General features: G+C 39.0%; 3 protein-coding genes across 3 annotated transcripts in view; 2 read left to right on the top strand and 1 right to left on the bottom strand.

Annotated features, from left to right (window-relative positions):
- LOC134818419 (kynurenine 3-monooxygenase-like) overlaps positions 1-17,332 on the top strand; it is a 927,626-nt gene that overhangs the window by 590,586 nt on the left and 319,708 nt on the right. The gene's annotated exons all lie outside the window — the stretch shown is intronic.
- LOC134819040 (E3 ubiquitin-protein ligase MYCBP2-like) overlaps positions 1-17,332 on the bottom strand; it is a 90,447-nt gene that overhangs the window by 58,634 nt on the left and 14,481 nt on the right. The window contains exons 15-27 of the mRNA XM_063828802.1: positions 16,200-16,354; positions 15,865-15,969; positions 15,499-15,618; positions 14,687-14,859; positions 14,152-14,250; positions 13,775-13,910; positions 13,409-13,514; positions 12,709-12,853; positions 12,008-12,182; positions 11,802-11,888; positions 11,452-11,581; positions 11,136-11,208; positions 10,747-10,892 (exon numbers count right to left, since the gene is read on the bottom strand). Of these exons, the coding sequence (XP_063684872.1) occupies positions 10,747-10,892; positions 11,136-11,208; positions 11,452-11,581; positions 11,802-11,888; positions 12,008-12,182; positions 12,709-12,853; positions 13,409-13,514; positions 13,775-13,910; positions 14,152-14,250; positions 14,687-14,859; positions 15,499-15,618; positions 15,865-15,969; positions 16,200-16,354 (1,650 nt within the window). The remainder of the gene's footprint in view (positions 1-10,746; positions 10,893-11,135; positions 11,209-11,451; positions 11,582-11,801; positions 11,889-12,007; positions 12,183-12,708; positions 12,854-13,408; positions 13,515-13,774; positions 13,911-14,151; positions 14,251-14,686; positions 14,860-15,498; positions 15,619-15,864; positions 15,970-16,199; positions 16,355-17,332) is intronic.
- On the top strand, positions 818-10,083 carry LOC134818017 (solute carrier family 35 member G1-like). Its single transcript, XM_063827424.1, is given in 3 exon segments — positions 818-834; positions 6,828-6,858; positions 8,419-10,083. Coding segments are annotated over 3 exon segments (1,104 nt in total). The 3' UTR covers positions 9,475-10,083.

Here is a 17,332-nt window from a genome sequence, read left to right on the forward strand (position 1 = left end):
TCGCAAATCTTTGCACGTGCACGTATGTGCGCTTTTGAACACCGTTACCATGGTTACAATGGAACTTCTATTTGTTTACTTAATTTGCACGTGGGCGGTCGTACATATATACATTATACTGCAGAAATATTTCTTTGAATTATAATAGAGACTAGAAAACCCGTGGTCACAGCCCACAGGGAGGAAGCTAATAGTATTTTTTGTTATTAAGTTTAAATCGCGTCAAAAAATATCCTACACAACTGAAGATACAGCCAATCAAAATGTTGCTCGTACTAAACACAGCGTAATATCAACAAAACCGATCAAAATGACGTTAAAACAATCATTGCACGTGCGTGTAATAACCCTCGTTACCATGGTTACTACGCAAGTTCATATTTTTCGTTTGATTTGCACGTGGGCGGTCGTACATTATACATTTTTATACAGCAGAAATAATTCTTTGAATTACAATATCTTTCGAATTATAAGTAAGATATGAAACCAATCACATCCACAGCCTTCCGAATGTAGGTACGGACTTCAGAAAACCGAAAAAATATTTTCGGCTCATAATGATCAGGGTAGCATGAAACATGAACAAAAGTAGTTTTCAGAAAAATTTTAACTTAAATTTAAAAAATTGGCCCTTTTTTGCCCAAAATTTTGACTAGAGTCATTTTCGGTCCGAATCATTTTCGAATTGCGAAGGAGAGGCCTGCCTTCCGAGATTGCATTACAAAGGGGAACCCTCGAGTCCAAAATCGTATATTGAAGGGTAGGTGCTGACTTCGAAAACTGAAAAAATATTTTCGGCTCATAATGATCAGGTAGCATGAAACATGAACAAAAGTAATTTCCAGAAAAATTTTGACTTAAATAATTAAAAAAAGTTGGTTCTTTTTGGCCCTTACCCAGATTTTATGCTTTTATAATGTGCTTCCTACACCCCTGTTTGTGGTATGTGGGCACCAAGCTAGTCTAATGTCGTTTGTGTTGTGAAAAATTTCCTTGCTATCTTCCGTGTCGCACCTGATCGTTAGGAATGACACTAAATATTTTAACTATTTTAACAAGTACAGTTTCCATCTCGTATGTGGCTGAATTTATGTACGGGTGGGGTGGGGGGGGGCCGGGGGGGGGGGCAAAAGTCAGTACTCATACGTTGGCCTTAATAGCTCAGTCACTGAGTGCCCAATTGTAATAATTCTTTCTGGTATGAGTTACTACCACCACTTGCACTGGTTCAAAGAATTTGTCAAATTATCGAAAAATATTCGTGTTCATTTGTTTCAAATAAAGGTTCAATTTCGCATTTATTTGATAGTTTGGATAGTCGGATCGAGCCAAATTTTATTGAATGGTGTTTGGCCATTTAAATTACCTTATCCTGAAGAAATGAGAGTTGTAGCTTCTCAACTGACCGAGATATGAAGCATAAGTTTGTTCATCACGTGTGATCAGGTGATTGGGTTGAGGATAGATCCGCATTATGGGATTCGTACAGACTACAGAGAGCCCAATTACGGTGTCGTAATTGGGTAATCACTGAGTAGTGAGTACCCAATCAATTTTTCTAACGAGATAAACAAATTGCTTGATAACTTCGTCATTTTAAATCCGTTTCGCACCATCTTTTCAGATTTTATTCCGGATTAAATGACCTATTGCAATATGTTACAACGGAGTCTCTAACATCTTCACAATCAGCAGTATAAGCAATTCAATGTTGATTGGGTGTGGCCCCAAAAAATCGAATTTTCAAATTTTGGTGACGGAATCCTCGAACAAGTAGAGAAGTAGGTACAGTATGCCAAAACACGGCGGTGGTATAAGACGCAACGTATGGGTACTTTGGCCCCCCCCCCCCCCCCCCTGTAGTCGGATCCCAACCGTTCTAAAAGGCTATCTCGTTAGCTTTTCGTGTTAAGGGGGGGGGGCCAATGGATATTTTTTTGTGAAACTTGATTTCGAGATAGTAGTTGACCAACAAACAAAGACCAGTGACCGAACTTTTGAGGGGGTCCCGGACCCCAACCGCCAAACGGTGCGCGCAGGGCAGCCACGCCCATATTTGGTCCAAATTAGGCCCAATTTAGCCAAATACCCTGAACATACCCAAAACCAAGGTTTATGGTGCTCTACTTGTAGCTAGTGGTCTCCTGAACTCGTATATGAAATTTCATCAAGATTGGACGAAAAATGACAGAGTTATGAGCCAAAAACCATATGCCCATATTTGGGCATACGCACCAAATTTGGTAGATTTCGGCCCATAAATTGGCCAAATATCAATATTTTTGAATGAAACTTACTTTATATGAAAGGTAAGCCTAAACTACATATTATCTGTAAGTTATAGCTTTATATCTGTTTAAATGTGGATACTAAGGCGAAAAAACCACAAAAAATGAACTAAATTGCCCATATCTCGGTTCGCGATATTTGCGGAATTGATCTCATTAAAATTGTAACAACTCAATCAGTTTTCAAAATTTTTGCATGAAATTTTCGGAATCGACTCGAAATTGCATTTCCACCTTATTTTAAATACGGATTTTTGATTTAGGCCTCCAAAAAAATTTGGCGGCCAAATTCCAAAATTATCTCACAAAAATTCAGAATTTGGCCGCCAAATTTTTTTGGAGGCCTTAATCAAAAATCCGTATTTAAAATAAGGTGGAAATGCGATTTCGAGTCGATTCCGAAAATTTCATGCAAAAATTTTGAAAACTGATTGAGTTGTTACAATTTTAATGAGATCAATTCCGCAAATATCGCGAACCGAGATATGGGCAATTTAGTTCATTTTTTGTGGTTTTTTCGCCTTAGTATCCACATTTAAACAGATATAAAGCTATAACTTACAGATAATATGTAGTTTAGGCTTACCTTTCATATAAAGTAAGTTTCATTCAAAAATATTGATATTTGACCAATTTATGGGACGAAATCTACCAAATTTGGTGCGTATGCCCAAATATGGGCATATGGTTTTTGGCTCATAACTCAGTCATTTTTTGTCCAATCTTGATGAAATTTCATATACGAGTTCAGGAGACTACTAGCTACAAGTAGAGCACTATAAACCTTGGTTTGGGCATGTTCAGGGTGTTTGGCTAAATTGGGCCTAATTTGGACCAAATATGGGCGTGGCTGCCATGCGCGCACCGTTTGGCGGTTGGGGTCCGGGACCCCCTCAAAAGTTCGGTCACTGGTCTTAGTTTGTTGGTCAATTGCTATCTCGAAATCAAGTTTCACAAAAAAATACCCATTGGCCCCCCCCCCTTAAAAGCGATTTCTCAACGGTTATCACCTCTCTAGATGATTCTTAAAACATTTGGACACTATTGCATTTTTGAAAAAAATGCAATAGTGGCGTTTTCGGCCACACCCTTTTTCATGGTTTTGCGGTCAGTCGAATTTTTGTATTTCAGCCAAGGAAGGTCTTAAAGACTATTCCGATACACCAAAATGTGCCTAATAGCCACATTTATATACAACTTATGAAGCAACATATACCTTAAAATGCTTCGTTTCGGAAATATGGCCGAAAAACGGTTTTTGGCTTGACGCAGTTCATAATTTCCGTGATTTTTGGCATTTCCGCCTAGGAAGGTCGTAGAGACTATTATGATACACCAAAATGTACATAATGGCCACATTGATATACAACTTATGAAGCAACATATACCCTAAAAGGCTTATTTTCGGAAATGTGGCTGAAAAACGGATTTTTGCCGAGCGAAAAATGACAATATTCACAAATGGGCTATTGGACTGTTAACTAGAAAGGTCTTAAAGACTCATGATCATCATTTGTCACAAGATGTAAGATGACTCACTTTGTGTCCAGAAACTCCTACAAAAATTGGAGAATGATCTACTTTATTGGGCATCTCTCTTAATGGGCCAAGCCAGCAGCATATTCGTGTCTTACGAAAGGGCAATTTTTCAAAATTACGGTTTCTTAAGGTCAAAGGGTCGGCTGCTAACAGCAAATTGTTCGCAATTGCCGACTCATGCACCTCATATAGTTATACTGAAAAACGCTCACTTTAGGAGTCATCAGTAAATAAGTAAATTAACTACTGCATGATTTGTGAAAACTCCAACAATTAATTTTCATTGGCACCATGATTTAAATAGAATGTGTGCCAAACCAAAATTCAACTTCAAACTTTTTATTTATTCGTGCCATGAAACCATGATATATGTACCAAGAATACCGGGCCTAAAATAAATCGGCACTGGATTCGGGCCAGACTGTTGCTTGACCGCTGACCAGTACCCCACTTTATAATTATGATTGATTTCGCTGCCTCGACCAATATTGGTCTGTAATCCCTGGATTGAGATCTGTTGGCTGCAGTTAAATTTAGCTAATTTCCTATAATACCGCAGTGGTTTGGTTCCCACTTCAGAATGACCACATATTCTTTTTTTCAGTCGCATAGATTTTCCCATCGTATGATAATGATATTGCGTGTCATTCCCTCGTTTTTTAATCAAGTGGTGACTGGCTAGTTCTTCTATTATTATAGCTGTGAGCTGCCTCAAGATCTTATCTGGGACATGGGCTATATATATATATATATCCTCGAACAAGTAGGTACAGTATGCCATCTGCAAAGCAACAACTCTAAAATATAAAACACGGCGGAGGTATAAGACCCAACGTATGGGTACTGACTTTTGGCCCACCCTGTATAATAGAAGGTCTCGAGATGCTGATTTAGCTATTGAGGTTTCACATGTGAAATTTTTCCAGCTTTGGGTAAAGTGGACTTTAGAGCGGGGAGGGGATCAAAATCTGAACGATCTCTTACTTACGGGACACTACGGATCTCGGGCCTAATAGCTGGTTTTTAATGAGAGGCTGGAGTCTGGACCTAGATGGTCAACGTGAGGATAGCTTGAGGATTTAGGATGCTATGCCTTCCTTTCATGGGGTTTTGTAACCCCGAAAGCTGGTATATCTCATCTCACTTAACCTTGGTTACATCCCGTGCATGTTTAATTCCTGTTTAATTTAATTCCTGTTTAATTCCCGTCCTGTTTCGAATATATAATTAGATTTAAAGGTCCAATATCAAGCAAAAAAGTCTGATCTCCGGTACTGATGTTACACTTACATTATTTCCGACGCGAGGATCTCCGAAGTCCGATCTTAAAGTTGGATCTCAGAGCCAAAAAGAGGAACCTAAGCAGTAAGCCTTGGTTCCTCTTAAATATAGAGTCAAACAGGAAATTCGGTGTTATCAACTCAAACTCGGATTCGTAGCACAATTGAAAAACCAAAGAATAAAAATCTTAATGAATTTCCCGACATCCTAAAATTAATATCAGGTCGTATTCGGTTCAGTGGCCCAAACTCCAGTAGGTTACAAGACTTAAGTTCAAGTCGAGGAACACTTTGATTCAGCATGATCCTTGACTAGTTGGATTTTTCCCATACCATGCAGTTGTTATCTACTAATCACTCCTAAACTGAAAGTTTTAGAGTCGAATCTCGAACTCTGCCATTCGACCAAGAAATCTTAATCTGAAGTTCTAGAATTACAGTTCTAATGTTCTAGTACTAATGTATTAGTGCCCTAGATAAGATGTCGAGGCAGCTGTAACAACAAAAGAGACAGCCAGTAACCAATTGATAAAAAAACGAGGGAATGACACACATTATCATACGATGGGAAAATATATGCGAACCAAACCACTGCACTGCGGTATTACTATTATGGTAAATGAGCTAAATTAAACTGCAGCCAACAGATCTCAATCCAGGGATTACAGACCAATATTGGTCGAGGCAGTGAGTCAATTATAATTATAAAGTGGGGTACTGGTCAGTGGTCAAGCAACAGTCTGGCCCGGATCCAGTGCCAAATTATTTTAGGTCCGGTATTCTTAGTATATATCATGGTTTCATGGAGTCAGGAAATAAATCAAAAGTTGAATTCTGGTCATTACATTTTGGCTAAATTGGTGCCGATGAAAATTAATTGTTGGAGTTTTCACAAATCATGCAGTAGTTAAACTTATTTACTGATGACTCCTAAAGTGAGCGTTTTTCAGTATAACTATATGAGGTGCATGAGTCAGCAATTGCGAACAATTTTCTGTTAGCAGCCGACCCTTTGACCTTAAGAAACCGTAATTTTGAAAAATTGCCCTTTCGTAAGACACAAATATGCTGCTGGCTTGGCCCATTAAGAGAGATGCCCAATAAAGTAGATCATTCTCCAATTTTTGTAGGAGTTTCTGGACACAAAGTGAGTCATCTTACATCTTGTGACAAATGTTGCTCATGAGTCTTTAAGACCTTTCTAGTTAACAGACAACAGTCCAATAGCCCATTTGTGAATATTGTCATTTTTCGCTCGGCAAAAATCCGTTTTTCAGCCACATTTCCGAAAATAAGCCTTTTAGGGTATATGTTGCTTCATAAGTTGTATATCAATGTGGCCATTATGTACATTTTGGTGTATCAGAATAGTCTCTACGACCTTCCTAGGCGGAAATGCCAAAAATCACGGAAATTATGAACTGCGTCAAGCCAAAAACCGTTTTTCGGCCATATTTCCGAAACGAAGCATTTTAAGGTATATGTTGCTTCATAAGTTGTATATAAATGTGGCTATTAGGCACATTTTGGTGTATCGGAATAGTCTTTAAGACCTTCCTGGGCTGAAATACAAAAATTCGACTGACCGCAAAACCCTGAAAAAGGGTGTGGCCGAAAACGCCACTATTGCATTTTTTAAAAAAATGCAATAGTGTCCAAATGTTTTAAGAATCATCTAGAGAGGTGATAACCGTTGAGAAATCGCTTTTAACACGAAAAGCTAACGAGATTCCGTTTCGTCTCTGACTACTGTAGTTAAACTTAATTAGATTTTGCGGCGAGATGTAAAGCAGTTTATAATCAGTTTGTAGCCTCTACCAGTTTGTAACCAGTTTGTAACCAGTTTGTTACCTCTCCTTCTGAATTCCTCAAGGTTGTTCACGAAATTGATTTTATAGTTTTGTTTTCTACAAAATCATCTACATAATATAATGCTTTTGGACAAAAATGTGCTTAGGTACGTGGAATCGGAAGCGTTCGGCAAATTCATTTTTAATCTGCATATTTGCGCTCTGCCATGCGGGCTCCTCAAACCACATACGATTTGGAAGGTCAGCGGCCACCGCTTATAGTTATGTGCAATTGTTTGCGGAAAATCGGGGTTTTGTTTGTTTACACTTTTTCCTTTTTTATGTATGGTGTAAAAAAGCTGCCCTAATCGAATCAAAGGTTACATTGATGAATGTACCAGAGATGTGCACCGTGTTACTTTTAGGCGGCGGACTGGACGCCAAAATTGGTCGGCGGAGGTGGTCTGACCGCGGTCTGACTACTAGATATCCGAACAGCAGTCTACTGTGTACATATTAGTAATTTGGTTGTGAAACTAATGTATTTGAATTGATTTCTTAATATCACTCTACATTGAAAAACTTATTTATCGCTGTTTTTGTTGATCTGCCGGCCAATACCTCAAAGGTATACCTCAAACGTAGCACCTGAGAAAGTTTCGTGGTTGATTCACGTACTTTAGTTCGACACGCACTATAGTCCTTTAATTAGATACAATTTAAACTTATGTGTTATTCAAATTTTATGCATTATTTTATGGATTATGTATTTTAAGAATGAACAATGCAATTTGTCATATATTTTATTCAGGAAATATCAAGCGCTGATTCCAGGGTAATTTAAACACGTACCACAGAATACTGAACACGGAAGAAAAATGTAAATTACATTAAATATGCATTGAATTTTTCTTTCGTGTTTAGATAGGTGGCCGGGTCACCCTGGAATCAGCTCAGCGTTCGGCAAATTTATTTTCACTATAGTTCGACAACTTAAGTTCGCCAGATATCACCCCTGTCGAACTTTGGTACGTGTCGAACTAGAGTCCAGGTAGCGTACTCTAGTTTCTGCTCGTAAAGGATCATTGCTTGATATCGGAGATTTCAAAACTCTAGTTCGACAGTCGAAGTTCTCTTGTCTAACTTAAGTACGTGTCTAACTTGAGTCCAGGTAGCGCACTTTAGTTCGACAGAGTCGAACCTTAATAGGGTTTGTCGAACTACAGTACGTGTCGAACTAGAGTGCGTCTCGAACTTGAGTACTTGAATTCTATTTATTTTAGGCTTTGAATTTTTGAAACGTTGACTATCCACCTTTTTCGTACTGAACTTTTTTCTTTTTTTGGCTTCTTTTTCAATGGTTAATAGTTAACTGTTCTTTCCGTTAAGCCTCTAATCCACAAATAAGAGTGCTCACCTTGCCGTCTAAGACCACTTTTAACTTTGAACGGTATGAGTGGGGAATTACATTTGAAGTAGAGGTAAGAAAACTGTCAAATGTGATCAAACAAACGCTTTTGTTTTCAGAAAATGGCTGAGTTACGAAATACCGCGGACACTGTGATTGCTAATCCTAGTGCCATACAAAATGACATATCTTTAGCTGAGGAAACCCCACGGCCAACAGACGTTACAGAACACCCTGAGAAAGATGCCCCCAATAAGAAGTCCATTCTCGCAAGAATGTCAGGGATAGCCTACATGTCAGTGTCGAGTATTACTGCTACCAGCCAGGGAGTCATATTCCAGTATCTCAGTTACATGCCTACCGGTGAGGTCCTGGCGATCCTGAGTGCAGCAGCGGCGTGTTTCCTCGGTACTCTCATTGCTTTCCAGGGACTATCGCTGTCTTTTCCGAGGAAGCTGTTGCCACTTTTCATATTGAGAAATATGTTTACTATGATCACATTCACCGCTAAGACGTGGGCCTTTCAGAACCTCCCTTTGGGTGATGCCAGTGCTCTAATTTTCACAATGCCTCTTTGGACAGGAATTTTCTCTAGAATATTCCTAAAGGAGAAATACACTATCGCTCAACTCTTCTGTTCAATAGTAGGATTTTCAGGGGTTATATTAGTGGCCAAACCAACCTTTATATTTCCATCAGAAACAACCAGCGAATTCCCAGCATGGTACCCAGTCATTGCACTGGTATCAGGGATAAGCATGGCAAGCGAGTTCACAGTTCAACGAGGTCTAGGTGGTCAAATTGGCAGCCTCGTCACCACGTTCTACATGATGTTATTCCACATTGCTGCAGGCATCATCCTTCACCATGCCATGGGTGATGAATACCTCAACCCTCCTTGCTACGTACCCCGAGTACTCCTGGTGGTCGCCTCTCTTCACCCTGTTATTGGGCTGTCTTGTTTGATGAAAGGGCTGGAGGTGGAGAGTGCCTCCATTGCCACCCTGGTTAAGAACCTGGACACTGTTCTGGGTTATATCGTACAGGTGGTGCTGTTTGGGGACTCGGTCAATGCTCTGTCTATAGTGGGTGCTGCGCTTATCATGATTGGGACTGTCACTCTGACTTTGACCAGGATATTTGATGTCACGTGTGGGATTGAGTTATAATTATATTCTGTAAGCATATTTATCAAGTATTATTTAAAGGGAACAAGCACGTTATTTTACTATTACTTAAACATTTTCATGGTTTTTCAGCCATTTAAACGTTACTGCAACATGAAAAGTGGGTTTCCTTGAATTAGATACAATTTAAACTGATGTATTATTCAAATTTTATGTATTATTTTATGGACTATGTGTTTTAACTTTTAAGAATGAACAATGCAATTTGTCATTTATTTTATTCAGGAAATATCAAGCGCTGATTCCAGGGTAACTTAAACACGTACCACATAATATTAATACTGAACACGGAAGAAAAATGTAGATTCACATTGAACATCACATTTTTCTTTCGTGTTTAGATCATAAGTGGCCGGGTCACCCTGGAATCAGCTCAGCGTTCGGCAAATTTATTTTTAATTTGCAAAATTTCCAGAAAAATATTGACTTAAATATTTTAAAAAGTTGGTTCTTTTTGGCCCTTGCCCAGATTTTATGCTTTTATAATGTGCTTCCTACACCCCTGTTTGTGGTATGTGGGTACCAAGCTAGGCTAATGTCGTTTGTGTTGCGAAACATTTCCTTGCTATCTTCCGTGTCGCACCTGATCGTTAGGAATGACACTAAATATTTTAACTATCTTAACAAGTACAGTTTCCATCTCGTATGTGGCTGAATTTATGTACGGATGGGGGGGGGGGGGGGGGGGGGGGCAAAAGTCAGTACCCATACGTTGGCCTTAATAGCTCAGTCACTGAGTGCCCAATTGTAATAATTCTTTGTGGTATGACTTACTACCACCACTTGCACTGGTTCGAGGAATTTGTCAAATCGAAAAATATTCGTGTATGTACTATTCAAATTTTATGTATTATTTTATTCAGGAAATATCAAGCGCTGATTCCAGGGTAACTTAATTAAACACGTACCACATAATACTGAACACGGAAGAAAAATCTAAATTACATTTACATTTGCATTGCATTTTTATTTCGTGTTTAGATACGTGGCCGGGTCACTCTGGAATCTGCCCAGCGTTCGGCAAATTTTTAAAAAAACCGGTTTTTTAAACCAAAAACCGGTCCCCAAACAAACGAGATATTTGCGCTCTGCCATGCAGTCCGGGCTCTTAAAATCACGTACGATTTGTACAAATCTCGGATAGCCTTATTCATTGTAAATTGTAATAGCATTATCAACAAACCAATTAGTTTTCTTACATTGTAACATGTAAATAAACCAAATAATCAACACAATTCAAATTTGTGAACTAACCGTCTGAATAGGAACTGAGGAATTTGGCCACTCCCGGAATCAGTTCCATTGTTGCTCCTTTTGCTGGATCTGAAGGTGAACTTTACTCCGTCTGCTACTACCTCACGTTTACCGCTGTTACCACAGTCCGAGGAGGGTCCCTCTACCTGAGGGAGGATAGAGTTAATTTTATTAAATAAATTAAATTAAATTGAACAGGAATTAAATTAAGTGGTAAATAGATTCAATTAGGGGTTCGTGCTGAGTTTGGGTTGAATCTCAATATGCATTTAGGTAAAGCTCGTCAAGCTTTTAAAGCTCAAATCAGGTCAAACTGCATTTAATCGGTACTGAGTAGCAGCATTTCACCACTTAAAGTTAACAAGTCAACATGTTGATATAATTCTAACCTTAGCGGTGATTCTGTACCAGTTTCCAGCAACTATATTGACCGCGTCATCAAAGCATACGGTGTGTGTCGACCTGCGTGGTCAGAAAATGGTAGAAAGGTTTGTTAGATACAGTGAAAAATCAAACCGAAAGTCGTAATATTACCAATGTCCAATACAGCATGCGTGTAACTAGAAAGCTGTATAGTGTATAGTCTCTAGGTAAAAAGCACAATCACGTTAACTTAAGGGTTTTATGGGCGTCCCAAGTGTGTCAAAAAACTTTAAAAATTCCTTTCAATTCCTGAAATTCATAAAAAATATCCCCTGGCCCTACTTGGGTTTGCAAGTGAAGTTATAGCTGGGCATCTCAAATATGAGGTCACCATCGTCCGGTTCCGGACCTCCGTATCCGATATCGAATATCTTGAGCTTGGCTGTGTAGTTACCTCGACCTCCATACAAACCTATAGATCATTTAACTGTTACGATAAATCCTAGACTAAGCGTTTCAGGATACAATACTAACTCTCCAACACGTGCGTATGGTGTGAATAATTATAAATGGAAACATCAACCATAACCCATGCTAAAGCATTCCCGGTGTTTTCCTGCGACGACGTGATAATGATATAGTAATATGAAATTCTGGATAGTTACAAGATGAATTTGAGGAAGGATACATACCTAAACCACTGAGGAGAATGTCAGTATCAGTTGTCATGAGAATAGCGTCTACACTTTTCTGGGAGTAACCCCAACCACCACCGAACGCTGGAATGAGAAGATTGTCAAATTATGTTTACATCTCGTTATATAAATATAAGTGTGATAACACGTCTCTAACAGGACTATTGCCTCGTTTCTCAACAATTAATCAGGGCTCTACTCACAAGGGAATCTATTGCAGACAGAGAGAAGTTCCTCCTGAGCACTGAGTCCCTGCTTACTATCCTGAGTAGCTACCTGATTGGCTAGATTGCTCACGTGACATATCAGACCGTAACATAAAGCTTCCTTGTTTACTTCACTTTTCACGTGGGGTAGCAGGCTCTCCCTCATCGACAACTGCGGATATGGAGGGTTATTCCACAAATATCCAGAAGGCAGAAAGTTAACAATTTCCTCCGCAGCACCAGAATTGCCTCTGGGTCCTACTCCCAGACTTGCATTTTTCTGGATGATACTGGTAGCACATATCATTACTTAATATTATGATCAAAATTTCTGCAGAGGAAAAAAACGTGATCATCATTTATTTTAAACCCACATTGCATTCATTTGTAATGAAATTTTCAGCAATACCGTTTCCGTCCAGAAATTAATCAATATTATTAAGGCTTGGTGTTTAACATTGTTTAATTTAACTTTCTCAGCAGGAAATTGGCGGCCTTAATCTAAACAGTATTCATGTCATCCACGATGCAAATCATTGTTATTATTCAGATATTAAGCTTATATTAGTTAAAACAGAGTTTAAAAACACTATTAATGATACTGTAATCACGGAAAACAAATTAAAAAAAAATACTTTTTATAATTATTATTATTAACAACTATTTAATAAACATTTAAAAAAGTGAAACTAACTAACCGGGTTAGTATGAGAGGAGGTGAAGGAACTGTTATATGAAGTGTAAGCTGCCAGAGTCCCCGACCTACGGTTACCAGCCCAGATTGTCTTGTAAATATCGTCGAAACATATCACGTGATCACGACTCAGGCCCGTCTCTTTTGAGCTGTTAAGGGATGGGTTTAAAGTTTAATCCGGTAATATGGCGTATGTCATCATTTTGATCCAGGAACTTTTTTAAAGATCGACCATCGTATATTTATTAAAAAATTCGTAAAGATATCCGGCCTGGTTTTATTTAGAGAAGGCTATGCACGTTCTTCTCACGCATTACATTGTAAATATCCAACTTAATATAAGCCTTTAGTATCCGTAATCTTTGGTGTTAAAAACTGATATAATTAGATACTGATACAGTCGTTAATAATTTTAATTATTACACTATTCATTTTGCTATTCATGAATTTTAATTAATTTAATAATATTTAATATTTAATTCAACTCCTTCCCTCATACCAGTGAGACTTATAGACGGCAGACAATTTTTCGACGAGCATAAAATCTAGCAGACTAATAAACAGTTTAAAGTAGATAAGATTAGGAAAAAAAACAAAACATACTTAGTTTTAACCAAAAAAGTGGATAACTGATTATACTAAATCAAATAATTCATTCAATTTAATGTAGTACATGTTTCGTGATACTATTAGTTATTACTAACTTCCAGAGTCCGGATTCGTTGGAGGTAAGGAAAGATAATTTATTGTTTTCAGTAGCAGAACAAAGTACAAACTTTCCATCCTCTACTATTATCTCAACCTCGTCATCTGAAAATAATAAATCTATTTAGAATTTAAAAGTTAAATTTGAATCGACTCGAATTAATCCACCAACTATAAATGCAGATAGTATTCATTAAAATAAGATACGAAGCATTGCGTACACAGTACAAGCACACTAAGAAATATGTCTCTACATTTCGTCTTATCTTGGAAGCTCAAAATACATAAATAGGATTTTTGAGACGAACTTTGATACAGAGCTTGCATCTAAAAACATTTAAAAATGCAGGAATACTTCTAATTACCCATGTGAAGTTCTGTCTTGATAAGCGGAGTTCTGCACGTGACGTAGGTTCTGTTACCCACTGCTGTAACGGAAGTTACTATCTTATCAGACTCGCCACCAAACCCTGGTACTTTACACATGTTCGAATACCACGACTGCAATGTTAGGAATTTATAATGTTATATCCACCAGCGTGCGCTTATTTTGTACAGCGGGCGCGCTACCGGTCTCAGCCCGGTGTGAAAAGGCCCCGTACTCATATTTCCCGCTTAATATACAGTCCGCGACCACATAACTCGATCAGTAGCGATATAGCTAGATGCTGTCGCCAAATTTTCCAGTTACCTAATTCCTAAATTATTTTAATAGATTCGATTGTAGAAATTTTTACAAAACCTTCGATGTGAGAGAGTCTTTTGATGTGACAGAATCTTTGGAGAAGTCGGACGGACATCTGCCGAGCTGACCGTCCATGTATTTTCCACAAGAAAACACCTATCGAGAAATAAGGAGGTGAATAAATTACAAATTACAAATATAATGCTTTTGGACACGAAGGGAAATACACAACGTAAGGCTTGAAATCTTCGTAAAACTACATCTGTAAATTACAAATTGTGTATTAAATATAAACAATGATCCTGTATATAGTGTTTGTTGTATTGATAAATATATTCTTCAGTTGTTTCATTCTCATCCAACAGATTATAATATTCATTATTGGGGCGGGTGTTTTCACAGTTTATCTGTATTTTGTCACTATCGCACTGAGATATGTTTAAAAGGTCATGGCGAATCACAAAGTTGAACGGCTGCACGACTTAGAGGGCCCCCATTTATCTGATCACTGTGGGACCCCTGATAATTGGGGGCCATCTAATAAGTCACCCTCCCAGCTGAACTTCATCACCCTAACCCCCCTTCCAATTACCTGATTACCAGCCAGCACAACAGTATGAGTAGAACCACACGCTACAGCATCAGCAGGGGAGTCTATATTATCAATCCTAGTAGGAGTGGGAACCAGGGTTTGGGTACCCATACCCAGCTGCCCTGAGGAGTTGGCACCAAACCCGTACACCTCTCCTGTATCCAGTAACAACACTGTGGTGGTTTCTTGTTAGTTGGGATACCATCTTGTACATGTGATTTTAATCTGACTTAGTGACTTTCTCTTGTGTGTTACTTGAGAAATTACGAACTACGGTATCCTCCCTTCAGCAATCCTTTTATTTATAATAGCGACACATTTTTTATAAAATTACAATGCCAAAGGTGCCGACAATCATTCATTTCTACAAATTGATAACCTAACAATTGAAATCAGAGGGCAGAGTCAAAAAATAGGACGCTGTACTTATGCATGCATGCAAATGATTGAATTATCCTGTGCTACAATTTCGCAACGGCGACAATTCAATTTATTCTTGAACTTCTTAAATTTATAGCTTTAAGATACTTTAAATTTAAATCCTGAAGTGATTGAGAACTTACTCATGATCACTCTTTAACGGTAATTAACCCTCGAATAAATTGTGGGGGTGGGGACTGGGGGGGGGGGGGTTTGGGCTGGGTGGAAGCCTATTGAAGTATTGATGCCCATGCCCATTTGACAAAACGTCGAGGAATAAAAGGGCATTTAATCAATCAGATCATTGATTGAATCGATAGTCAAATAAAAAGATGTCAACTAAATTTGACTTCAATATTAAATATTTATTTATCAATTAATCTAACTCTAACCAGTGTGATGCATGCCACAGGCAACTTGTTTGACTACCATAGAGCTATCAGGCAGTTTGATGGGGGCAGGAAGTTTGGTCAGCTCAGCTGGGTGAACTGGTTTACTGTCTTCAACTGCACCTGAAGGATAGTTCTGGATAATATCTTCTCATTTTCTGTTATTGTACTGTACTGATACTTTGAGGGCTGATACTTAGTACAGGTAGTATCAGTACTTGGTAGAGGCCCTAGAGGGCTACTAATATGCAAGTTTCCATGCTAGGGTAGTGCTTTAAAATTGGAGAGGTATCCTTGATCAACAAAGCTAAAATCAACATGGACTCAGATCCACTTAACACAGTCCATTCCACGTATCTCTCCACTCACCACTGTTGCGTTCAGCTCGACCAGGTTTGTCATCTTCGTCTGTATCCTCTTCCTCGTCTTCGTCAGCCGAGCTATTGTCACTGTTCGAACTATCGTCTTCCGATTCTACGGAGGGGACGGAACGGGCTTAAAATGTGCAGAGGGAAATGTTTACTTGTGTTTTCAAAGGGTGAATGGGAAGGGGCTTTTGTGTTTGAATTAATCCAAAACTTATGCTCTTGAATGAGTGCACTTAATTTGATGTGATGCATTATAAATGAATTTCCGTGAAAAGTGAAATATGTAAAGTGAAATTATATGGTGAAGTGAAATTAAATGTAATAATATCATAGTACCCTCTGCTTGATCATTACCGAATCGCAGTGGTTTCGGCTCAGGTTTCGCTTTGAACTTGGCATTCTTTTTGTGGACGAGTTGAGCCTCCTTGGCACAGGTCTTGCAGCACCCACAGATTGAACAGCCGGAGTCTCCTGCACCGCACCCACACTCTCTGAAAAGTGGGTGACCGGTATAATTAATGTAATCGGTAATAACTTACAGTAGGATTGACTATATGAGCTTATTTGGATTGGGCTTCTTGGTCATTCGGGTCCGGACTCTACGATGTGTGACTTGTATTGTCGGCGCAAAAGATTAGGGTTAGGACTAGGATTATAGTTACGGTAAGGGTAAGGGTAAGGGTAAGGGTAAGGGTAAGGGTAAGGGTAAGGGTAAGGGTAAGGGTTAGGACTAGGATTATAGTTACGGTAAGGGTAAGGGTAAGGGTAAGGGTAAGGGTAAGGGTAAGGGTAAGGACTAAGAGTAAGAGTAAGGGTAAGGGTAAGGGTAAGGGTAAGGGTTAGGACTAGGATTATAGTTACGGTAAGGGTAAGGGTAAGGGTAAGGGTAAGGGTAAGGACTAAGAGTAAGAGTAAGGGTAAGGGTAAGGGTAAGGGTAAGGGTAAGGGTAAGGGTAAGGGTAAGGGTAAGGGTAAGGGTAAGGGTAAGGGTTAGGACTAGGATTATAGTTACGGTAAGGGTAAGGGTAAGGGTAAGGGTAAGGGTAAGGGTAAGGGTAAGGGTTAGGACTAGGATTATAGTTACGGTAAGGGTAAGGGTAAGGGTAAGGGTAAGGGTAAGGGTAAGGGTAAGGACTAAGAGTAAGGGTAAGGGTAAGGGTAAGGGTAAGGGTAAGGGTAAGGGTAAGGGTAAGGGTAAGGGTAAGGGTAAGGGTAAGGGTAAGGGTAAGGGTAAGGGTAAGGGTAAGGGTAAGGGTAAGGGTAAGGGTAAGGGTAAGGGTAAGGGTAAGGGTAAAGCCAGGGTAAGGGTAAGGATTAGAGTTAAGGTTAGGGTTACTGTTAGGGTTAGGGTATGATAATTTTGTCTCGACCTAACCCTGACCCTAGTTTTTTGCGCTGAAAAAAAATCCCACGCTTTCGAGTCTCCCGCCTTCGAGTCCAGACCCTGCCAGTCTGAGCGAGATAACGTT

This window comes from Bolinopsis microptera, chromosome 7, assembly GCF_026151205.1.
Source record: "Bolinopsis microptera isolate Bmic1 chromosome 7, MBARI_Bmic_1.0, whole genome shotgun sequence".
Taxonomy (NCBI): domain Eukaryota; kingdom Metazoa; phylum Ctenophora; class Tentaculata; order Lobata; family Bolinopsidae; genus Bolinopsis; species Bolinopsis microptera.